Consider the following 26,357-nt stretch of genomic DNA (forward strand, 5'->3'; position numbering starts at 1 on the left):
AACGTAAATTATCGAGTCGCCATAGCTTCATTCCTTGCTCAAACGATAGTTTCTCACCATTCAACTTGTAAAACGAACACCAACTTAACTTTGCAACCCCTATAAACACCACCCCCACCCCATCCCCTGCATCCCCAAAAACTGGCTATTACCGTTGTTATTGCTATCGTAGCTCGATATATGCGAGCGATTTCTATATCAACGTCAAAATTATAAATGAAATTAAACGCTTGATTGACTATCATAATTGAATCTTTCTTTATATATTCAGGTGTGTGTGAAATTTATACGCGCGCGTGTTATATAGCGTGTATGTTTATACCTATGACACACTGCACTTATTGTTAGTCGGGTAATTAAAAGAGCGGATATAAATGAAATTAAAAATTTCATCCACCGTCATAATTTGATTAAATATTTTTTTATCTATCGATCGGATTGAAAGTTGCGTATGTCTGTTATTGTATTTATGGCTTTATACTTATGACAAGTGTGTGTGTATATACATTAATTACACTTAACGTTAGTCGGATAATTAAAACGGCGATTATAAATGAAATTAAACGCTCGATCGACTATCATAATTAAATCTTTCTTTATATCGAGTTGAAATTTGCGTGCGTGTGTTAATGAATGTTTGCAACACTTATGATACTGCACTTGTTATTAGTTGGGTAATTAAAACAGCGATTATAAATGAAATTAAATACTTGATCGGACATTATAATTTAATTAAATCTTTCTTATTTATATCGAGTTGAAATTCGCATCTTTATTTTATTACATATATATTTATACGTATGACATACGCATGTATACAGGGAGCGGCACTTAAGAAGTCCCAAAGGATAGACGCAAAAAGACTCGTAGCTCTTTAACTATAAGAGGTATTCAATTTTTGCATATGACCTTTCTGAAAGCACATAACAAGAAGCTTCGAAAAGATCCTGTGCAAAAATTCAATATCCTTTATGGTTAGAGAGATTCGAGTCTTTTTATATCCACGTTCTGGGACGTCCCAAGTGGCTCACCCTGTATAACGCACAGTCGACTGATTAAAGCAACGGGATGGCAATCGAATGTGCTTTAATTCGTCAGGGTTCAGAAGAGTCGACGGAGTAGCGTGTGTTAAACTGTTGAAAAAAAAAAGTTAACTGCGTAAGAATGACTTTCCGCGGTGTTTCAGCGAACCCAGCAGTTATTGCTGAACGTGACTCGGCTGTTACGTTAAGTTACGACTCATAACTATTATGCTCTTTTATATAGCAAAGCTTACGTAGAAACAGTCCGCGAATTTCGGCTTTTAGAACATATATAGGGTGTACCACTAAGGGCGAATTAAATTACGATTTTCAAAGCTCATCTATCTCCTTAATAGCAAGAGATATTAGTTACTTTTATAGGAACTTTTTAATCTTCTCTTTATTCTCATTCTGGGAAGTCCTTGGACGAAAATTGATATCTTTTAGAGTTTCGGAGATAAGTCAGTTGTTAGGTTTATTCTATGGTACGATTTTAGTGATACACCCTGTATAGTCAGTTGGTAATTGAATGAACGCGGGAAAAATTTGTTGGCAATTTTCACAAAAAGTACCCTGAAGGAATTAGGTGATGCGAAAAGCGAGAATACATTTTTAAGTTAGGTTATATTTACAGTACTAAGACTTTTAAGCGAGAGTATTTTTGTTTCCATTTACTGCTTTGTCGACTATTATTCATGGCGAGAAAACTTCGATCAGTAGGTCGTTTACCTTGTGTTGCATACGTGCAGCATGGCTCAGACCGATTATACGATATTCGAACAATTTTCGAGCTTCGTGACACCATGTTCGATGTTCCTAGCTGTTTCGCGAAATGACTGATATTCTGAGAGGTCCTCGGCTAGAAATTGATATCTGTTATCGTTTTTCAAATATCAGTGAATTTTCACGTCCATGCTTCAATGTGATTTGTCAATAATTTTCCCCCCAAAAAAACCTAAAAACAATTAGATAATGAAAAAAAGAAAGAATAATACCTTTGGAAAATACTTTCAAATGAAATAACTTTTTAATATACCACTTTGTCAACTATTATATTTATCGCGAGGGAACTTCGATCAGTTGGTCGTTTCCCTCGTGTTACATATGTACATCAACGCATGGCTTAGACCGAGCACGTTATATTCAAGCAACTCTCGGGCTTCGTGACACGATGTGCCTGGCTCCTTTGCAAGATGACTGATAACGACACGGTGACGACGTCGGAACTCTCGACGTCACGCCACGGTGTCCCTTTAATAATAACAGTCTGACGTCATCGTGACAATTATTTGTATTACGAATCGAAGGCTATTTAGCTATGGAATAATAACGAGAGGGAAGAATCCTCTGTGTGTATAATCAGTCGAACGACGAGCATCGATACAATCTGCTTGAATTCAATTAAAGAGGGGAGAGATGATTGGGAGGGGGAAGAAGTTGATCGAGCTACGTTTCCAGATTCGCCGATCGATTCGGATTGGCAAACATATCGCATCCCGTTACAAGCCCTTCTATCTGCAGGCTATTCGACTCATCGGCTTTCGGGCCACGGAGCCGGATTAATCATCGTTCTCTGTTAAGCACCGGTGCATCTGCTAATCCGGGACCCTCTTACTCGATTCAACCGTTTCTCCGGAGCAGCGATCTATCCAGCTATTATAAAATGATGACTAGCTTCGATGGATTAGACCCACAAACTATTATCTCAATAATATCCCATTCCCAACCCCTACTGCTCCCCCGTGTCACTAGATTTACCCCCCTCGACTTATGTGTGAATTTCACTTTAATCCGAGTTCCAGAGTCGAGCGCGTTTCAAATATTTAACCCTTTGACCGTGTGTAATTATATCACGGGGTGGCCAGTGATGTTTGATCGCTTGGAAATTTTGTCGTTGCTGCAATGCGTAAAAAGCTGGAGAGATCGTCTCGTGTCTGTTGGTTCATATATATGTATATTATGTGGAATTTATTGCATGTTATCGAAGATTTAATTAAATTCTTTTCCATTAAATATTGTACTGTTCCAGACGCTACTAGACTCTGGATTTTTATGCTAATATAAAATTTTGTGCATTTTTTTTAAATAGACTTGATCGGTGTAAAGCATTTATCAAATTTTTACAAATTAGTGCAGCTTCATTGGAGATTGCATGTATTAAAAATTTATGGTTTATTTCAAGTTTTGATAAGTTTAAAGAAAACAGTATATTATATCAAACTTCAGAATCTTATTGCTACAAATCAATACGTTATAAATATATGCTTAATAAAATATTAAGATAATTAAAAAATGGTATGCTCTAAAAAAAATCTTACTAGACTTTTCTACTTGTAAATTTAAAATGTATCTTCGGTTAAATTGATATAACCTATGATACACTTTATACCATCTATAGGCACTACATTTTCGGATCAAAGAGCGGTATGCACGCGAATGTGTCAGCGAGGCAAATTCATGCCGTTTAACGTCCCCTGGAGAGCCTGAATCAGGCTTTAGGTGTACAGGTAATTTCACCACCTGATAATCCAGCTGCCTTAATTTAAACTGTGCTGTTGATTGCGATTGCTTATAAGCAAGAATTATTATTATTATTATTGAAAATCCTATATACATATAAAATGAATCATCAGCTTCAACAAGTTGGCAGTGTCGTTCGAAGGCTGAAATTAACAGAACTACGTGGATGTAGTTGCATTCGGCTTGGAGATGTTTTTAGTTTCCAATATATATATATATATATATATATATATATATGTGTAAATTTATATATACACATACACACATAAATGCAGCAGAATAAATGTCTGTGACATCGGATTTTACGCTGACATTTCAAGCAGCTTCTTCGAGGATTGTAGCTGATTTCTGCTTTACTATGCCTCTCTCTATCCCCAAGGACTTAATCACCTCGGTACCACTTTATAATTACGTCATCGGAAGCAGCTTTCCACTTTGCTAATTACGAGACAAATTCCAAGCCAAGTAAGCTACGAGCTTTGTACTCGAGGATTATTTTGTTGGTAAATTTATTTGGGGGTGGGGGTGGGGTATTGAAAAATGACGATGCAATAATAACACAAATCCCTACTGGATGTTTAGCAAGCACGTAAGGAAGGACGTTGTTGTTGTTGGATTATTATTCGTTATATCGGCCGGGGAGGAAATGTTTTCGCCTAGCAAGACGGGAAAATGAAGGTTCGCTTGGAGGATGAACGTTGCGAGTTAAATTCCGAGTGTAAATAGAAGTTGGCGTGTATAGGTTAGGCATGGCGTGCACGCTGTAGCTGCAGTTCGTTTCTCCTTGGAGCCCAGCTGGAACCGGTGCACAGCTACCTGGCGAGGAACGTTCTGTTTTGCAGTGTTTACGCGGCTCTAACGAGGTTTCATTGGGATCGGGAGGCTTCGAAACTCTGACTCTCTTTATAGATCAGTCCGTAGGATCAAAAGGATCGGTGGTTAATCGAGAAGTTAGCACGAATCACGTACGATTTATATTTCGATAATGTTGTTTCCATGACAAATTATAGTTTAGTTCTGGATAGCTTTAATGGAGTTTTGCCAAAGCCTTTATTGGATAAAGCAAAGAGAGGAGAGGTCGATGGAGTCAGCGATAGGGAGATTACTTGGAGTAGTGTTAAACGAATCTTTGGACTCTTTTCGATATTATGTTGTGTTGATAACTATTAGTTTTTTAATTACGTCAATTTTATTTCGTTTCTAAGGAACATTGCAAAATATTTCAAATGATTGTAGTAATATAACGCGTTTTAAGAAAGATATACTCGGTGTCTGACTAATCGTTTACTTTTCTACTTGGCGCGAGATTCTGTGCGTCTCCTGATATATAGATTCCTCCACTTGAATCGTCCCAAAGCAAAAACTTAAAAAAACGTTAATGCTTGTCACTCGTAATTAACAAAGCCATTCCATTTTTGTATGAGATAGTTTTGAATTCAAATTAGATATATAAAAAATCTTAAGGAAAAGTTTATTATCTAAGCTCTTTTATATAATTATATGACTTCTTACATGCATGCTCTAGGGCGTTTTAAGTGTCAGACCTTAGACATGCTTCTGCCTGTACCATGCGGGATATTATCCCTTAAAGTTTATGATGAAACAAGTTCTGAAACTGAGAACTGGCAGATTGTGTATCTTAATCATACTCTTAATTTCTTATACTAAAAATTATTCGTACGAATTAAAGAAACACTTTTCTCTTTCTGAAATCAAACGAATAATTAAAGTTTTATATGAGAGAAAACGGATTTTATTTATACAAAGCCACGTATATTGATGTATTTACATAGCTGAAGGAGAATTAATCTCGCGAGTCTAGTTTAATCGTAGGCTGGAACTCGCATTAGGAGCCATTTGCGTCAATATAGGAACTTTCTACAGACTCTTCTCTATCTACGAAACTATATCCTGCATCCTCCAACTGATCTCTCACTCTTCTTAACTATATCTGGACTCTGCTTGCTTTCTCAAGGATACATACCAACTTATGAAAACTTTCCAGCTCGGAGATTGACAAATATCCGCCCCCCCCCCTCCCGCTCCCCTTCTTCTATCCTTTTGCTTTCGAAATTACGAGAGCTGAAACTTGCTACAAGATTAGCAATGAATATAGCGTAAGAACGCGATCGTGGTGGATCCATATTGAACGTTTTTAAACATTTCTTTTAAATCTTTTATATTGTAAGGTGATTGAGTTAACACCGTGAAATTTCGAAGTTCCTTCCAGGAGACGGAGTGATTGGGCTGTTGAAAAAAAATGGTTGAAAAGAAGATATATGTACACATATACAGGGAGTTCCATTTAAAACTCTTCAAACTATAATAGCGCCATCTATCAGTAAATTATGTCATTTTTGACACACACACGCCTCTTCTCCCTGTTTATGTATACATACATATTCAGTCACACACTCTCATTTCAGTATCGTTTTATCAATATGCACTGTCTCTATAGTTACTATAGGATAAATAGAATTTTATGCATGGTTTGGATCATTTTAAGTCACACGCCCTGTACATACTAGTATATATATATATATATATATATATATGAGAGAGGGTAGTTTTCGGGTCGCTAAATTACACAAGTTTGTGGGACCAGTCGTAAATAGTCGGTTATCATCGCGTATGGGTCGACGGAAGGGAAGGTAAGGTAGGTGTGCAGGTGCAGGAGGGGGAGGGGGAGGGGGGGGTAGAAGAGGAGGCATTGTAGCTTCTACTTGCACGGATGCAGATGGTTCGTAGGGTCGAGTGGGATGGAGTGGCGTGGCGCGTGATGACACAGCCACACGGGGCGCACGGTTCCCATTCACCAGAGTCCATATCAAATGCAATAGTTCATGGCACGCTTCCGACTAGGTGGTCGACTAGTTCTCGACCTCTGACTCGGCGAACCTCCTAATCCAGTCCGGGCATCGTTTCACACCCTGCTCCGACAGATTTACAGCCACACGACACTCTCGTTCGCTTTTGCTATCAGCTCGATCCTTCCCTTTCAACAGCTCGTCCCTTCCTCCTTATATATATATATATATTTGTATAAGCCTACCCAATCTGAGATTTTCAAAGTCCCTCCACTTCATCTTCTTCTTCATCCTGTACCCTTTTACCCATACCCAATCAACCCCGAAACAAAACGAATCTCGCAATTTATTCAACCAACCTGAAATATCCTTCGTAAATATTTTAAGTGTATCTTTCATGTATCATCACGTTGATTGCTCGTGTGTTCAACGTATTATTCATTATATTATACAAAGATTTATCAGCCTACGAATATAGTAAGATATTATGGTATAAATATATAGGTAAAATTGAATTTTCGTCGTAGGATCGAAAGTTGGATATTTTTATATCTAGGAGAGGAAGAATATATATATAGTGTTGGAAGAGCGTGGCTTGACTCGCCGCGTTGTTGTTACGTAACTCATATAAAACTTGAGCAGCCCCGGGCAAAGATCTCGGGCATGTCACTAGAGAAATTATATCGCGAAAGGTATCTGGAATAAATGTTTACTCGCCGGAATAGCAATTCCATTATCCCCCTTCTGCCTTTAAGGGTGAATGCATGCGCGCTGCGGGCACAAATATTACCAATGTATGCAGTTACAGCCTGCGCTACTATACGCAATACAGAAACTATACTTATATACATATATTTATGTATATTTATGTACGTGTGGTGGTTAAGGGATGCACGCGGATTCACGCAGACACTATACGCATCTCATCGATATATAGGGTGAACCATGCACTGAAGGAGAACGAGAGAATCGACTGAAAAAGTCAGTTATTATTTTTTAAGTTTTATAATAGATAGGAAATTAATGTTTAGGGACTAGAATAATGCAAATTGGTGAGGTTTCACATAAATTTTGTGGAAAAATTAATATCTCTATACGCCCTTGCTCTGGTTTGTCTTCACTGGTACACCCTGTACACAATGCAAACTAGTTTTCAGCGTTTTATGCATTTTTTACAGCAGCACTGCATTTTCTTAAATAATACCGTTTTATTCTTTTCCATTGTCCACGGGACAATTGGACGTTAAATTTTTGCCACCATTACGATATGACATTATAAGGGAGTGAGAGTTGATTGATTTCAGGCAAGATATAAATAAGGAGAAAATGCGAATTTACGCGAAAGACGAGGAATACAAAGCTGATGAAATAATGGAGTAATGGGATATATATGAACGCCTCCATGTCTCTGAGAGATTTCGTAGCATTTTCTGCCAGTCGACGAGGGTGGCGGCGTTGAAAAATTATAATTGATATGGGTGGAACGGAAGCGGGAGGAAATATCCCGAAGGGATAAAGCTGCGCCAGAAGAAAAGATGAGGCAAATAGTGAAAAAATAGCGCGGGTCATTGAACACAGTGGGGAATCCCAGGCGGAGAATTATGGCCACGCTCGAGAAGCACAACTAACTGAGAAAAAACTCGCAAAAATTTCGATCAATATCTAAATCCCTTATGTTTTTATCCTTCTATTTCCGAGGGTATAAAGTAACGTACTTTATCAATTACATTTTTTCGCTACGGTGTGTGTTTGTGTGTATAAAAGTATAGAGCATTATTGAGGTACCGAGGTATGCACTAAAGATCTCGAAAAATATAAAAGCGAAACCACAAAACGTAAAAAATATTAGAGTTTTATTTGTCAAAGTATTTAATTAGAAAAATAAACCTGTAAATGATGCCATTAAAGCATATGGAATTTAATGAAATAAAGGATCTACGAAATAATATTAACGTTTGCATGCATACTCTTTTATATATATATATACGCATCGGTGCAAAAATTGGAGTTTACAATCCACGACGAGTTATAATTAAGGGGATGTTAATTCTGCTCCAGGTGGCCTGGCTACGAGTGGATACTCAAACGATCTTGACCATAGCGAGTCACGTGATCACGAAGAACCACAGGATCACCGTTAGCCATGGCGACTACCGCACATGGTTTCTCCACATACACGCAGTCCGGGAATCCGATCGAGGATGGTACATGTGTCAGCTGAACACGGATCCGATGAAAAGCCAGATTGGTTATCTTGAAGTTGTCGGTAAGTATTATTATCCTCGCTGCTCTTTCGAATTACATTTGATTTTATCCACCCTTCCGATCCCTCAATAACCTTCCATGTACAAAGGCCAGCCCCCTGTACCAACCCCCTCTTACCCTTTGCCAATTCAACCCAACCTTATTGACCCTTCGATCCTCTTCCGTTCCATCCCTCGATGCTTCAGGAATTAAATCAATTGTAAAACTGGACGATCCTTGCGATTGTGCAATTTCGATTGTTGTTCCAAGCCAAGGGGACCATAGAGAAAGACTTTATTCAGTGTGGGAACCAGCGAAGAAAATTACCGGAAAATATAAAATTCTTGTCTAAAGTTAGCTCGTTATTTCAGTTTATCGGTCTAAAAAATCTCTATCGATAAAGACGTTCCTTAACTACTGCGCGGCAATAATAATAAAGCTTCGCGCCCGATTTCCGACCTTCTTTTTGCCAGGACTACCAGGGAATAAGGGGGAGCAGCACGTGAATTTACTTGGAACTCTCCGAGGTCTTTGCGATCTGATTTGCGAGCTCCTATTAAACTTACCATTATCGAGGTAGTATATACACATATATGGCGTTGAATATGCGCGAATGGCCTGCGGAAAGCTGCACGCGAGCAATCTTTACAGTCGTTCTCGGAAATGAAAAATCTTCGTTTAAACCGTTTTGCGTTTAACCTATTCGTTTTTCCTTTAAATCGACGCTCGTCGACTCGCGACCTAACATATTTTTGCATTAAAACGTCGCGTATTATTATTGACTATCCTATATATATATATATATATACACGTACGTGGAGGTTATAAGAGGGAATTTCGTTATGCTTCCTTATAATTGTATCGACTCTTCTTTTTCTATCCTTAATAAATCGTTTCTAGTGTTTATTATATACAAATCGTCTTATCTATCGATTTTATATCTAGAATAATTTATATTATTTAATTTTTTACATACATTTTATATTCTCTTCACGAATGACATGATTCAGGAATATGTAACTGCATGCATAAAAGTTCATCAAATTTGTTGATTATAGAATATATTTATTTTAGAATTATATTTATATGAATTATATAAATTTCTACGACCACATAAAATTGGAAATATACTTTTTAATAATATCCTAGCAATAAATGGTATTGCAATAATAGAAAAAATAGCTGCATTTATAATGGAAGAAATCGATTGCTCATCAAAAAGATTGAAAATATATTATTGACAACATACACGTAAAATTACCTATATAAGATGGTCTCTTTTAATGTTACCTTCTCCTTTATAAATTTATCGTCCCGATTACTCAATTTCGATAGATTAATTATTTAACATAATTTACAGTCGTTCTCAGAAATGAAACATCTTCCTTTAACTCTTATAACTTATTCACATTTTAGATTTAAATAGGTACCCATCGACCCACGAAATAGGAAATTTTTGTATATATTTAAAGCACAGCATCATTGACTCTTTTATTGCTTATAGACAAAATGTTCTTATTCCTCGTTATAATTATCATTTCGCTCGCTCGATCTCGATACGATCAATTATTCATCGTAATCATACTCCAACCAAGTCCACTTGAAATTCCAGTCACGTTTCAAGCTCTCTATTTGCCAAATCATTTCGTTTTAACGTTGTGGCGATACGCTGTATAGAGTTCCTGAAGCAATCTTTGGATAAATTTTCGTTGTTTCCGTTAATTATTCATTCGACGGAGAGTTTCAAGCTTCAAAACTCTCGCGAAAATATGAGGTTTCTCGGCAAATAGAACTGTGCAATTTCAAACTTGTACGATGAGATTTTTCTTTCGCCTTATCGCGATTATCATGGATAACAAGGTTAGATTATAAGACGAAGTCGTAATTAAAAAGGTTCACGTATAACGTTTATTACTTTTTTTATCACTAAAATAATCGTAAAATTACATACTGCTTATCTTTTCTCGAGCAGTTATTATCGAGATAAATATAACGCTAGTACACACTAATAATAAACGTTTATAAATAAATAATCCAAACCTATATACATATAAACAATTGCTTTACAGAAAAAACAAGCAGACATGATAATTTAGCCAGACTTTTATTAAGCAATTATTATCCAACTCAATTTTACGTTCGAACTAATAACATACGTTTATACATAAATAATCCAAACACGAATAAACAATCGTCTTGCAGAAAAACTAAGTAGATAAACACAGAATATATCAAGCAAGATACGTCAGGATTCTCACTGACCAATTTGTCTGATATCCAGAATCCACGTTCAAGCAGGAAGAGATTACGTCGCAGGAGACTAGTGCTTCTACAACTTATACTCCTTGCTTCTTCCTAAAAACACGTTATTTTTTGCATGTTGCACGTAGAAATCTCTTTAATCGGAACCGAATCTCAGAGTATCGTTATTGCATTAAAGAAATTCCAAGTTACAAAGTGAGAGAGAGAGAGAGATGCACGTGACCAAAAGGCCTAGCAAACCTCTGCAGTAAGATACCAATTTATACATGTATGTATTAGATATAAATAGATAATATAAATTCGAGTGTTTATTTTGTGGAAAAGTCTGGTCGCGAGCGAGTGTTGGTTGTCCCGTTCTCTCGTGTATCGACACTCGTAGCAGCATCGTTATGGGAGTCTGGAGATGAAGAGGTTGGAAGGAAGAGTGGGGGAGGGGGGGGGGGGGGTGAGAGTTACAGAGAGATATATGAAATGATTTCACGAGGGAGATGAAGTTCGGTAAGTAGCCAGCTGGCTATATATATATATATATATATATATGTATAAGTGTAGTAGGAGTAGCAGCTTTCGGGCACTAGGTGAAGGGGTGAATTTGGGGATGGGAGTTGCAGCACGTTGGAGGAGAGAGGGGGGACGAAACTCACGGGATTAAATTGCTACAGATGGGATGCAAGAGGCCTTCGTATCTCGAGAATACCAATTTGATCTCCGTACGGACGGCGAAAGCTGAATCAGAGAATCGTAAAGTGTGTAACAAATGCCTGCAACTCTGCTTTGGTCGCGGGGCAATGGCAGAAGAGAGCTCGTCGTTCCTATACCTATACCTCTTATTCCTCGGAGAATCCTGTAAATCCCAAAGAGGCGAATGCTATAAATGCGTGTTCAAACAAAAGAGCATTAACACTGGAATGCAGAAAATAATGCAACTTTATATACAGCTAAATGTCAAAAGCATGTTTCACCAGCTTGGAAATTGCAGTAGTTTCATTTTCTACCATCGCATCGAATCTCATATAAATCCTATCGTTGCAGTATATTTAAAGCAAAATTGTATCGAGCTACGTATAGTAACTATATGCTATGTATACTATATATACAACTACGAAGCAAATTGTCGAGCGTTACGCGCGCAGCAAGCAAGAATATTTACCTAAAATAAAATTTATATGGAATATTTTCTAGCCCATCGATTTGAATTTTACTCTCCTCGTAGCTTTAAACAGAGGATTTTCTGGCTCCTTCTGAAATACATTTATATATATATGCAATCGAAGATATTTAATTGGAGTACGTGCGGAGTGTCTATCGAGGTAAATATACCTACTTCTCGAAGAGAGCAGAAAGTTTCTAATGGAAGAAATGCAGGTAAATCCAATTGGGAGCTGCTTCAGTCAAATTCGAGAAGTTGGCGATCCGAGCGGTCGTGCAAATGAGCAAGTGAGTAAGAGAGCCCGGGGAGAATTTCTGGCGTAACTTACAAAGTGGCGTTCACCGGGTACTCGACTACTGGAGAACTGCAGAGCTTCGTGTATATTCCTGGCCGAACGCACTCGCAAGTAGATTATAACGTTAACAGGCCTGCTTTCAGCTTTTAGCTTTCAGCTGCTTTCAGATTGGTCCTTGTTAAAGAAACTCCAGCTGGATACCGATTAGCCTGCATAATATACCTACCTCGATAGGAGAGAGAGAGAGAGAGCTTTCATTGTGCAATTATGTCGTCCCTCGACTACCATATTTCTCCATCTCAAATTTCCACATCAAACTTTTCGCGTCCTTTCATTCCCATTTATCGAAGAATTGTCAAGCTTTTGCTGAATCTTTGCGAGAAGCATTATGTATATGTAATTGAATAACCGTTGGAGCTTTCCAGTTCGAGTGCACAGATGTATTATATATCCATTTCTCGATACATCTTGGATTAAATTGCTCTTGTGCTAACGAGTCAGTTTTTTTTTTAATTTCAAAAGTCTTTTTTTTGCTTTCTTTCGTCGAAACTTTGCGAAAATTAGAGATTAATTTCTTGTATAGTTTTAACATTGTAATATATACGACGCGTATACAAGAGTTTTTGATTTTAATGCATGGATTTATAAAGTTTCTTTTCCGAGTATTTTTGGCAAGTCCTGCTTGTTAGAAATTTTCAGACTCTCTCGAGGATAAGTTGGAGAAATTTCAACAGATTTCTTGTTATATAATGAATAAAGTATTTATTGTATACTAGGTAGAGACGCTTTATTATGGCCAGATATATTAATTAGGATATGTTTAATATATATATAAATGTAAGAACTTATCTATTATACTATATGATATCTACATCTACAGGATTGCTCTTAAAAATTAAAAAATGCTGAAATCGAAGATTCATATCAGTTTGAGGAGCATTATAATGAAACCAGACGAATATAAGAAGTCGTTAAATTATTATATCAATATGAAATATTGAATTAAACAATTGTTAATCATGTTTCAATAATTTCTTTATTAAAACCTAAATTTAAAAATTTTAAAGAAACCTTTTTGTTATAATTATTCCCACTAACTAAAGTTATAGCTTTTATGTCGCAGTTGTATATATGTTAAACGAAGGAAAAACTTTGAGTAATATTAGTGAGTAATCTTCTCCAAATTAAAGCAGTTCCCGAATGATGCGAGATTAGCATGTGCTTTTGAGGTTTAAATTTTACCCTGGCACAGCAACTGAGAGAAATAAGAATAAGAAGCTCAGGGCTAGAAAGAGTAACACCAAAAGTCGAGCTACGAAAAACAAGAATATAGCATAAAATAGTCGCTCAGCTTCTTGAAAGTTTCTCTCGCATTGTCCTTTCTCACCTTTCTTACCTAATTAGAGCTGATGAGCTGACGCGTAACTCAGGCGGAAATTAGAAAAAATTGTAGCATCGTTCGCGTTACAGGTAGTTTTATACCAGGAGGCTTGTGGTAAACATTAAAATGCTCGCGAAATCTACGTTGTGTCGTAACGGTTAAAAATTGTGACCGCACAAACTATATAATTAGTACTATTCCTGGTAATGGAATATACGAGTAATGTCTCGTTAAAAAATCAATTATAAGATAAAGTATATACATTCTGACCTTAAATGTATAAATTAACGAAACATTCGAAGCTAAAGACTTACTTTTCCATTGGGACAAACTGGTTTAAAAGTGAATTGAAATAATTTTTTTCTCGGAAAAGTTTTTAATTTAAAAATAGTAGCAATCTTTCTCCAGTAGATCTCTCAAGTTGATTCGATAAAATAAGAAATATTTGAATAATAATTATTAGGAAACACGAGCAAAAATACCTCGTTCACCTCACAATAACCAATTTATCACGATAATACAGATTTTAAACATTTCCTGTTACTATATGTATATCCGGATTGTTTAAGAATCGATGCAAATTTGCGAGCGTTGGAGTAAACTGTTACACAATATAAATAATTGAATATATGTATATAACATACAGACTATACACAGTACGTTGTATCGTGCATTATCGATCGCAGATGAGTCTTGTGTACCCAGGATAAATAAAGATTAGCCCAATTTCTCCGTCAGCTATTTCACGGGTGATTTCGATTAGGAGCCGGTCAGATGGTGTGTCCTATATATAACTGTGTGACCTATTGTTCTCCGAACAACTCGATTTAAGTGCCGAACTTCTCGCACGTTGATTGCATGTGCTCGTCGCGCTTGCACGGATCTCTACGTGGATAACAAGCTAGCTCTACTTCAGGAGAATATATCTTTCACGAGAGAAAATTGTCTAGCACACTCGTACACGTTGCGAGTGATCTCTTGTTATACACGCGTCTCCCCATGCTTCTTGAACGAGCGACGCGTAATGGAGTATGTCCAGTGACCCTCTCATTACATACGCATCAAGCAACACTTTATATGTTTCACTCTCAATGCTCGCCATATGTGCTTTGATTTCCATCAGGGCTGAGTATATTTCTGTCAAACATTTCAACTGATTTTTTATATAATTGCAGCTATATATGTATAACGAATACAAATGTTTTTGTTATTTTTCATTATTAGCAAGCGTTCTTAGTGATCATTTCATTATACATACGCATCAAACCTTACTTTATATTATTCATGTTACATCTCTCCAATAGCATAAATATCCCCATCAGGACATCTTTAGAAGACTCCCAGGATGACCCTTGAATATCGCGTGCTATTAGGGTCCCAATGCACACAATATATATTTCGTTCTCTGCAGCTCTCAATATCTCTCGCTTTCAAACATTTCAACCGACTTATTAATAGCAACTATATAATTAACTGATACAAGTGTTCATTATTCTTCATTAGTCGCAAAATACATTATCCCTGATATCTGACATTTTATTCATAAGTCAAAGCAGAATTATATATTGGCGATATATTTCATCTCTAGGGAATTCTATTAGTACCCATCAAAAATATTAACGTACGAACGTTTGTAGAACGTTAAAATCTGTGAAATTTTGTCATCCAAAGTGTCACTTGACATTAACGTAACTCGGTTATATTCGTAGCTTATTCATGATTATAAGAAATATTAAGAGTTCTCGTGTACAGTTTTATCACCAGTGTAATAAATCTCTAGAGATTGCTCAATAATTAGTATTTATTAGCACACTTTGCGCATATTGTAAAAAGCTTCGTTAATTACGTTTTACAAAAATAAGTACAATTCAGACGAGTATAACTATAGTCGATAGGATACAGTATTCTTTATTCAAGGCTTTACTGGCAGAGTAACAAGAAGTGCAGTATCCGGACAACTGCTCCTACCTCGTATACTTTCTTTTTCCAACGGATTACGGGGAGCTCTTATATGCAACTTTTTGTCTCAACGATTCCTTCCGTTTGAAATGTAAATCTCGTTTAAGACGACATATCCCTCACAATTTTTATGAATCTTTTCTTTCATTTATAACGAGTACAATCATTCCTGCAGAAGTCCCTCTGTATTTCAGGCATTAGCCTGGTTTTCTCTAATTCCTTCTACTGATTTCGTTCGAGAATAAAATATGCAGGCTTTACTTTCCCAGAAAAACTGCATATAAAAGCATGAAATTTAAAAGCTTTGCTATATATTACATAAAAAGTTTTCGGTTTTAAATAGACAAAATTACTTTACTTTTTAAATATAACAATTAAAAACTCTAGGCTAGTAGAATCGAAGTTTTAATAAAGAATTATAGAAAAATTTGATTGAACTGTTTAATATTCGAAAGAAAAAGTTAATAAAACGAAAATCATGCAAGAATATGGATCAGAAAAGGCTGAGGGTACTAATAATTTTCGAATTTTACAGATTGGATACAAATATTTAAAGCAGCAATCATGCGTTACACAGCATGGCTGTAATCTCGGTCGATTAATGTACAAGCGAGTTACCTGCACGTCTTACGTCTTTGCAAAGAAGTTCTGGCAAAGGTGATAAAAACCAAACGAGGTACTGGAGAGCAATATCTTGTTGTAGGTACGATAAAATAAATTAAATGTCAAAAGTTTAATGATCTTGCCAATTTTCTATGGGAGAAAAATAAAAGAAAAGATGCAAACGGAAATCAGATCAGGTTTCCATCGTGAGATTAAGAAACTTGTATCGCTATCACGAAGCAGCAAAATAGCTGGGGTATTTGTAAAGAGGGAAAAGTACAAATAGTAGACTAGTGAAACGTGATTCGCCAACTATCATATTACAAAAACATTTTAGTTATTAGTAAATACAGTGCACCGATCTATCATTTCCAAAACGTATCAAATTGCAACGCTGGGTATATCACATGACTGGTCGCTTTGGTGGGACGAAGCCAAAAATATATATATTTGAAAAAAAAGCTTTCTCGGTGGTCGAGCATTATATAAACACGAAAACATTACACGAATGAGATGAATAATTTGTTTCTTTAAAGAGGGAAATTACGGAATACATAGATCCCAGCGTAGCTTGAATAAATAACGAAAAGGGATGCATATAATTCTGCCTGACTTGACAAATATTATAAATCCGATTAGCCTGAAAACTTTCAGGCGCTCACTTTGCGCTCGTTGCTTCAACGTCTTGATTTCTTCCCCAACGAGCAGTGACTAATTAATGCAGATCAGTTGTCAAATTGGGTTATCATCTATATATTCAGCAGGTAGTTTATCTTTTCAAATAGTATTGATTTTCCATCCCACTGATACCCCTTCTTTGCAGAAATTATTAACAAGTTGCTAGAATCACAGAATCTCACAAATGGATGTTAAAATATAAACGCAGTGTCGATTCTATTGGTTTTGCTGTGCAGGAAATTTCCAAATGCACCTCGCACACTATCATGAAATTACTGACGATCTAATACGCGTGTACTTGTGTCATTATACTATATATAGTAACAGTGGACTCGTTAGCTCGTGGTCATTTATCGAGGCGTCATTCGTACGACTATACTGCACATAAATTTTCGTACTGAACAAATTTGGTATTTGTGAAACAGTCCCCCCACATATCAAAATCCTCTCCCATTTTAACGCCGAGCATCATACTCACTGACTAATACATATAAAGGTACTTGGGCGTCCTATTACGTCCAGCCGGTGATAAACTGTATCCATAATCGACAATTTCCGCGTAGAAAAATATTTGAGCCTCGAGTACCCTTTGCAGCGAAAATTAATCCAGCATTACAGAGTAAAGAATGAAGAAGTGGATTAAATTTCTATCTTTTTTCTTCATTTTTATAGTCAGCAAATATTTGAGCTCTCCAATTATTTTTGCTGGAAAATTATTGCTATGCGTTACGCTTGGTTCATATATTGGATCGATATTTCACTTACAACAGGTTCGTACCTTTGCGTAAAATATTGCCATTCTTTTCAGTCTATCTACTCCTCTACACAGATATACAATAACTCGACAAAAAATGAAATTTTCGTAACACACGCCTGTAGAGAGCACGTTCTCTGTTTAATTAACTCTTCTTCTTTGGTTAAAAACTTCTATCAATTATAGATCAATAAAAATGTTGTTTCTCCATTGTATCGACATGCTTTTCAGTCTATCTACTGCTATACTATACGTATACAATGACTCACTAAAAAATGAAATTCTAATAATACATTCGTACAAAGAAAACATTTTTCTAGTTAATTCATTCTTGTTTAAAAGCTCCTTTAAAAAATACATAGATAAATAAAAATGTTATTTTTCCACTCCAGAAGTTTTGAAAAGGAAATCGTTGGAAATTTGCTATCAAGCTGAATGGTCAAACATTGTTGTGTAATCTCTAATTGAATATCGGGCGATTTGAATCGTAACTACACGTCTGGACTGTGATAGCATTAAGCTGTGTATCGTATTATACTTGATGTACGAGGTGTGGATATATCCGATTATTATATCAGAATGGCCGTTATGTGTATCAGATAGGTCGATAGGACGGACACGCGTCGTCGGCCACTGTACGAAGAGTCGAAACTCTCCAAACATTCCAAGTGCCAATTTCCTCAAAACTGCGATGTTTGCTTAAATAGATTCCACGTGCCACAGCAAATAGCCCCGAAAATGTTCCAAGGACTGAACTCATTTAAAAGTTGTTTGTTGTATTACGAATACACGACATTATTTGTTTTATTCCTTTTGCACAAAAATTATCAAAATGGTGTACACTAGAATGTTTGAAATTTTCATTCTTTACATAAAGTATCTACAGTATATATATATAGAGGAAAAAAGTATGCGCACTTTATTTCAATCTTTAAGAAGATTTTTTTTTGTAAAAATATAAAGACTTAAAATTGGTAGATTCTATAAATTGTAGAAATCTTTCAACAAAACTTACAAATAAACATTTTATAGAGGACTCGTCAGTGATTATTTTCCCATGGACGATAAACATTAAAATTTGACGTATATTTTACAAGATAATCGCTCTTCGAAGTAGTGAAAAATTATCATCTTTCGTTTACTTTCATAAATTTTCTATAATTTATCTACAACTTTAAAGAGCTGTATCTTTCAAAATATACATCGGATTTTAAAGTTTACGATGCCAAAACAATCAGTAAAGTTTCCTCTATAAAAAGGATATTTGCAATTTGTTGCTAAAATTATTCCTCAGGATGCCCAAAAATAACTAAATTCCTTAAAACATTATATTTTTACAAAAAAACTCTGAGACACGCGAATCAATAAATAAATCATTTTAAAATCACTCTCTTCTATAACAAATCCTAAAGATTACTACATATACTTTATTGAAACAAAGAACTGCCATTTAATATTGTTCAGTCCAGTATCCCTACATAAATTGAGATATTTTCCCACAATTTTCCAATTCCACGATGCGTGTGAAGTCAGAGTATAGCTACAGTACACTACTTGGAAGAACTATTACGATATCGTATAAAATTAACTGTTATAAACGGTGTCGCAGATTGATGGCTCCATTTACTCCAGAATGTGCAGCGACTAACGGGTAGGCAGGCAGGCAGGCTTTTTTAATGAGATAACCACGCGTGGCAATCTAAAATCACAGCATACAAGCCTCATTTGCATTGCTAATTCCCGTCGTTATTCATGTTTCTAATAATTTCTCTGACTCCTTTCTGTGTTCGCTTATCATTTGTTTCAGCTGGCCTGCTAGGTGCTTGAAAATTAAGGAAAAAATTGCTAAGAAAATGAAAGGAAACTCCTCCCCCTCATCCCAGATCGTATGCGAACAAATCAATGTATAATCCAATGCGTTTAAAATATATAGTCCTGGCGCCGGCGCCACTAGCGGCGTGGCGCTTGCGCCAGCAGAGAAACGAGCGCCGTCACAATAGGTTGTGGCTTAATTAGCAGGTGCCACGTGCGAGATGGGGCTTCGTGAATAATTCAAATTGGCTTCTATCCATACGAACTGAGCACTGAGCTCAGCTGGACAGCTGGATGGATTGGCTCGAACGCTAACCAGTCTGAAGTCTAACTCATGACGAGTACGCGTTTCCATGCCATGCCGTGCCGTACAGTGCGGGCGCGATATATGCCGTGGCGAACTGGTCAAGATCGTTGCACGTTCACCTAACGTCACGCCTCCGTCATCATCTTTATATCAGATGCGTTGAAAACCTCGCCTAGCATGTACCTTCCTCGTACACCTCGACGGATTCCATAATTAACGCTCCCCCCCCCCCCCCCCAAGCTCCTTCTATATATATGTGTGTGCTTATCTATTTATCTATCTATCCATCTCGTTACCAAACCCTTTCTACCCCCTAAATCATCTCGATCAATTATGTACCCGAGCTTTTCATTTATTCCCCTCGTTCATCCACCTAAATTAATTGATGCCACGATTACCATCATCGCTCGGTGCAACTTTCCTTCCAAATCTCCTTGGAAAATGCTGCGGCCCCGAAAACTTTTCGTTCAATAAAATCTTCTGCACACACAAAGTCAATTATTTCACTATTTATCACTGATTTATAATTATAGATTTCAACGTGATTTCTTGTTACGTTATTTTCTTTCTCCTTAACAAATTCACTGTATATATAATCAGTAATTAGTTCAATATTTGACGATACGCGTGTGATTATTGCATAATTTATGGTAATTACTACTGAAAAATTCTTTTCCTGCAGTTTTTTGATGATCAGTTTCGTGATTGGGGTCTGACTCCCACTCGTATAGTGATTTTGGACGATCGTGAAAGTACGGACACACGAGGACAGTTTTTTGCCCATAATAATAATAATTGAAGTATAGAAATATAAATGAATAGGGAAACCCTCGTGTAGAGTACGAAGCGTACACACAGCGAAGCACGCAATGTGTGTACCTGTTTAGCCAAGATGTATTGCATCCTCTTAATCACAGCAAGCGCGAACGATCGACTGACAGACTCCGTGTAAATAAGACACGAGCACGCATGAGTGTTCGGCAAACACGGGTAAACGCGTGCTATATACGCTATGGTGGTTTTCCCCCTGATTTCCCTCTCATTGCGCACGCACACGCTCAAAAGTTTTCAGCCTGAAAATAAATAGCCACGCGAGTTATTTATAAATTCAATTGAATTTATTTTATGGCGCATGAGTACATCAGCGTTCGGCTTTTCGCGAATATCTCTCCACTCTCTGCGTTTTCCCTCTCTTTTTTCAAAATAAAAATATCTCCTCTCTCTCTCTCTCTCTCTCTCTCTCTAATCTTCTCTTTTTCTCCAACATTTTAACTGGCCTCCATAGCCAAATACTCTCCAGTCGTGCGTTCTCTGGCGTTTCAATATTTTTCATTCAGACTGCCCTGGTAGCACTGTGATTGGATCCAAGTTAGCATATATATAGACGTTGATAATATTCAACAAATTGCAAATATATATAAAGAGACATTCGACAAATTCAACCAACTCATTTTTTATATTGCATACATTCTGTATAATGTATATATCATATAATGATGGTTCTATATACTTGTACTAATATTATTTATTAATTTCTGATCGAGTTACTCTTCCGTTGCTCTCCACGCGAAACGGAAAAATACCTTTTTCTTGCCCTCTTCCTCAAGGCAGTCGGATTTATCCTGGAACTTCGTTAAATCTTCGTCAACGCTCGAACGTATTCGTAAAGTATTTTCTCAGCAGCTCCCTTACGAACAGACGACGCGGTTATGAATATTCAGAAGTTTTTTTTTACCGAAAAATCTGAAGAAAGTCATCGAAAACTCTACTCAACTACCGTTAGACGGAAATTGCTTCTGATGCAAAGATCCAACTTCTGTTTACAGTTACTTTCTCCCTTGTCTTCCTTAAGTTTATCAGGAAAATTCTGATATAGAAGGGCTATAAGCTCATTGAGAAAGTTTTTTAGTCTTTGGGAAAATCGATGGTGAATCATTATGTGGTCGTGGCTGTAATTATAGTTGGCAGCGATGTGTGGCAGGCGAGGAAAATTCAAGACTCTAAACATCTTAACGTTGATACGATTTCATTTTATTATTCATGATAAGGAAGGATTTTTATCGAAAGGTGGGATCTATCGTGGAGGAATAATCTCTATACTGATAACAGCACTTGTATGGAGTAGAAATTAAATTACCTTTCTTTGCATTAATACGGATGTACTTTCAGAATGTTTTATAAACAGGAAATATTTTTACACAACCTTGACAAACGTTTACGAAATTCGATAGGTTTAGATTGAAAATAATGAAATATATTGAGCAGAATAGTTGACATTTTTCATATTTTAAATCTTTTTTTATGTACATGTATTATACATATACACGGTGCTTCATATTATCGATATCGACCTAGAAGCCCTAGATAAAAGAGCCAATTTTGAGAAGAAAACTCTTATAACATATTCTAATACTTTCAATATATTTACTGAATTAAATAACAATAAGTTTAAGCCAAGAGGCTAGACAAATTGTAATGCAGCTTGGTAAATATTGATAATACTGAAGCTATTTATAAGAATGTTGTGTGGATGTATTAATATAATGATAAAAGTCCAACAAATGTCTGCATATTATTAATATATTTCAAGTGGCATAAAGATTTGTCTAGGTGCAAATTTGTTAGGTCGATAGTCTAAAAAATTATTATATGGCTCGTAAAAATATGAACGATGTTAAAAATAGAGAAGAATAATTTTTTATGAATGTGGCAACACAAAACATAAAATTCAGTAGAATTTTTAATGCCTATACTGTCATATCCATAAAAAATTATTCTACACATTTTTTAGTATTGCTCATAGTTACTGAGTTGCACCATAAATTTGGATATTACTGACCTAACGAATTTACACCTAGACAAATTCCTATCTATATAACTTGAATAATATTATTGTTAATTAAAAAAAAATATTTACAATAGCAATTGTAAGAAATAAGGATAATTGCCAGAGTCATCTAATGAAATAACTTAAAAAGGCTTGGTTAAATAGTCTGACAAGCAGCAGTACGATACACCGCAAAGGAAAAATAGAAGAAACGTGTTGCCCATGTCCATTCGATTTACGCATCGAAATTAAAGCCACGCTCCGATGGTCCACCTACGGTCAGATGCTTTTTCATTCTGACCGCCTCCGCGCCGATCGGCTCAATCGATTTGCCAGTGCAGCGACAGTTCGATCGTACCAGCAATTGAGCTCTGTAAAACTGCAACTTGCAAAGACCGTATCGAGAAACGCCAAGCACTCGCCATAGATTAATGCTCCTACACCACAAAAACCAACTGGAATCACTATAGGGTTAGAGTAGTATATACATATATAGGAGTACGAACTCTCAAGGATTTTGACAAAATATCAAAGTGAAATTTGCGAAAGAGGATATAATTTTTAAAAAATCATTAACTCATTGATTAATATTTTTCTTTATAATTAAATAGTCTAGGAAAATAAAGCGATTAACGTATAGTAACAGCTTTTAATTAAAATCAGATTTGCCAGAAAGACTACTAGTTTTTACACGCTCTTACACACGTGAACTGTTAAGAACGATCAACTATATTATAATTAATTTCTATCAAATATTACCATCAATTTTCTCAATGTAGCTGCAGAGTTCTTATTCTACGAAGGTTATAAACCGGTATTTTACAATAATGCAACGTAATTTACAAGAGCCACTTAACCTTAGAAATTTGCTCACGATTACTCTTATAATTTTAAAAATAATTTTAGCACTTGACAAAAACAAATAGAAACCTGATAATTTCCAAATATACCGTCTTCTCTGCTCGTATACGAATAATAAGAAGAACTTCACAGAAGAATTTCGACAAAATGGCCTGGAGAATTTGGTAGGTCGCGTCGGAAACTGAGGAGAAGAGATTTGATTTTCTTTTTCCTTTGGAGAACGCGCGCGCTCTCTGGAAATCCAAAGGAAAATGATCCGCGATTGTACGGCACGGTTCAATGGTTCTGATCTCGCTATTTCCTCCCTGCTCTCCTCCTGTAGCATCTGTACACTCTTCAACTTTAAACGCTTTACTGTTAGGGAAACCTGCAGAGAAGCAAAGTTCAGCAGTGGAGTATTTGATTCTTCAAACTATTTGGCAATGGTTGAAACATGCTGCAGAGCATTTATTAGCTGCATGCTGAGCTATTAGCTATAAAGAAGGAAATAACAAGGGTGGTAAAATGGCAGTATAAAATATAACGCGTGCTGTATATATATATAACATTAAGACGTAATATAGGGAGGAAACTGAAATAAGAAGAATCCGGAGCACGCTCGAGCGTCCGGTAAGAAGGACAGTGTTGGAAAGGACGTATAAGAGGGTAGTTATAGCAGGGGGTGGCTTTGTCCCGCCAATTCAGCATCCCCCATACGGGCACTCTACCGCAAATCGAGTTCCGGCCGTGGGGCAGAATAAAATGGACCTTTCTCTCTTTCTCTCTCTTCATGGTCCAGCTCTTGGATAAAGTGATGGGGTTGCTGCCTCCGGGCCAAGCAGATTCGCATGTAGGCGAATCTAGTAAGACATTACTCGCGAGGGACGCGTTTATTCGACGTAGACGCGCCGAGGGTTGGCCGAAACCGAAGAGCGAAGAACGAAGGAACGAACATTGGGACTGTTGAATCGGGGGGCACGCGGTGTTTAATGGGCAGAGCCCAGTGGGGAAAGAGGGATCCGGACAGAGCAACGTAGAATGGCTGAAACGAGCGTTACGTTCTTGCTTCCGGCGGATATGTCCTCGTCATACATATGTATATGTATACGTATATATATATATATAACTACGTCGATTCGCCTTATCATCCGTTCTAGCTGTTTTATTGCCGAACCCCACAAAACTCACCCCCGTTCGACTAAATATAAAACTCGTGTTGTATATATTTATTATTCGTGCATTGAGTGAAGCTATCTTTGTTGTATACACTCTGATACACTTGGGGGTTGATTTATATTGCAGGGTCATTGATGACGAGTGGTATACGAGGATGCACAGGAACCTTAATGCCAATAATAAGGATTCTTGTATTTTATTTACTTTGTGCACTATATAGTATATATGTGGTCGTTGTACACACCCCTTAATGTGCTTCGCTTCTGATTTATACTATAGCATCATTCACGTGGTACGGACGCACCGGAACTCAAATGCTAATAAGACTTCTTGCATTTTATTTCCTCTATATACTTTACCATGCGACCTTTCAATCTTATACGAGCTGCCAAGTTTCGCCACCACCCTCTTGGGTTTCTCAGCAGCAAAGCTTGCTTAGGAAAAGGACATTCTCCTCAATTTTCCTTGCGAATCTCATGAAAACTGCCTTGCTTAAGAATAAGATCCTTTCCAACTGGAAATTTAAAAGCCAGCGCGCGCCTGGGTACTCGCTTTGTAGGAAATTCTGTTTATTTGCTTCGACGTCGTCGGTTTCACAAGTTTAACGATCATTTTCTGCAAGTTTCCTAGCTACGCGTAGTCCTTGCTGAACATATTTTCGTCTTTTCTTTTTTTACCGAAAAGAAATACGTCATGAAAATTATTCAAATCAGATTCAATCGATCCATTTTCCTGGGGAACACACGATAACCAAAGCACGAAATTTCTGGTATTTTAATTGCTTTAAAAACTCGTCATGTTCCATTTATTTTTTAAACCAAATCGCTGGAATTCGACCCAGATCCAACTATTTTTCTCTCGTTGAAACAATAACGTGTATATGTATATTTGCTAAACAATGAGAAGGACGAAAAAAAATGTTTGCAGAAGCTGCTAAATTAATAAAAGGAAAACACAGCAGTGCTGCGTTCAATTGTAGCTTCCTGCTGGCTTTGTTGATAAAAGATCAAAGTCTGCCATCTTTTAGCTGCTCGATTTGAAAAGTTAGATTGTCACTGTATAAAACTCATTTTTACATAATTTTTCTCACTTTTGTACAGCAGAAAGCTATTTGAACAATATTCCATCAACCTACTTTCTATCGCCATATTTCTATATTTTATCAATACCAGCTCTCTCTTTTTCAGAAATCGTTCTCTTATTTCATTCAATTTTTCAATATTTCTGCCTCTTTGATAAAGCAGGAACGCCACATCTGTGTATCTTGTTAATTCATAATGACGTTTTTGTCATTCTGTATGAATCAGGCACAAAGCATTTTCTCTTATCGTGTAACAAGTATTCTACTCTGTTTGCACTAAACATCAAAGAAATTGCAATTTTTTCGTTACAGATTCGTTAGCTCTGTTTTACTAGATAGTTGAAAAGCACATGATAGTGGTTATAATGATAATAATCACTGTCCCCTAGTTCTTCGTATCACACATAAACTATATACATGTATACAACAGATATTTTTGTCAGTTTCATCGAAGGCGTTAGCAAATTCAAACTGGAACGTACCTGACTCCTGATTGTTTCGAGACCCCTGGGTTTCGTGTCTAAAACAAATCAACAATAAATTTTTCCAGCAACGGCGTAAATGAAAGCTACTCGTTAGTCGTATGTGAAAAATTGAAGGGGCGAGTGATTGGAGTTACTGATGTTTTTGCATTAGCTA

At 36.6% G+C, this 26,357-nt stretch overlaps 1 protein-coding gene across 1 annotated transcript in view; it reads left to right on the forward strand.

The window, feature by feature from the left end:
* LOC136781129 (opioid-binding protein/cell adhesion molecule homolog) overlaps positions 1 to 26,357 on the forward strand; it is a 128,359-nt gene that overhangs the window by 85,326 nt on the left and 16,676 nt on the right. Inside the window, exon 3 of the mRNA XM_066739866.1 lies at positions 8,408 to 8,615. Within this exon, the coding sequence (XP_066595963.1) occupies positions 8,408 to 8,615 (208 nt within the window). The remainder of the gene's footprint in view (positions 1 to 8,407; positions 8,616 to 26,357) is intronic.

Source organism: Prorops nasuta, unplaced genomic scaffold, assembly GCF_024137725.1.
Source record: "Prorops nasuta isolate Cenicafe-Biocafe unplaced genomic scaffold, Cenicafe_Pnas_1.2 PNAS00021, whole genome shotgun sequence".
NCBI lineage: Eukaryota > Metazoa > Arthropoda > Insecta > Hymenoptera > Bethylidae > Prorops > Prorops nasuta.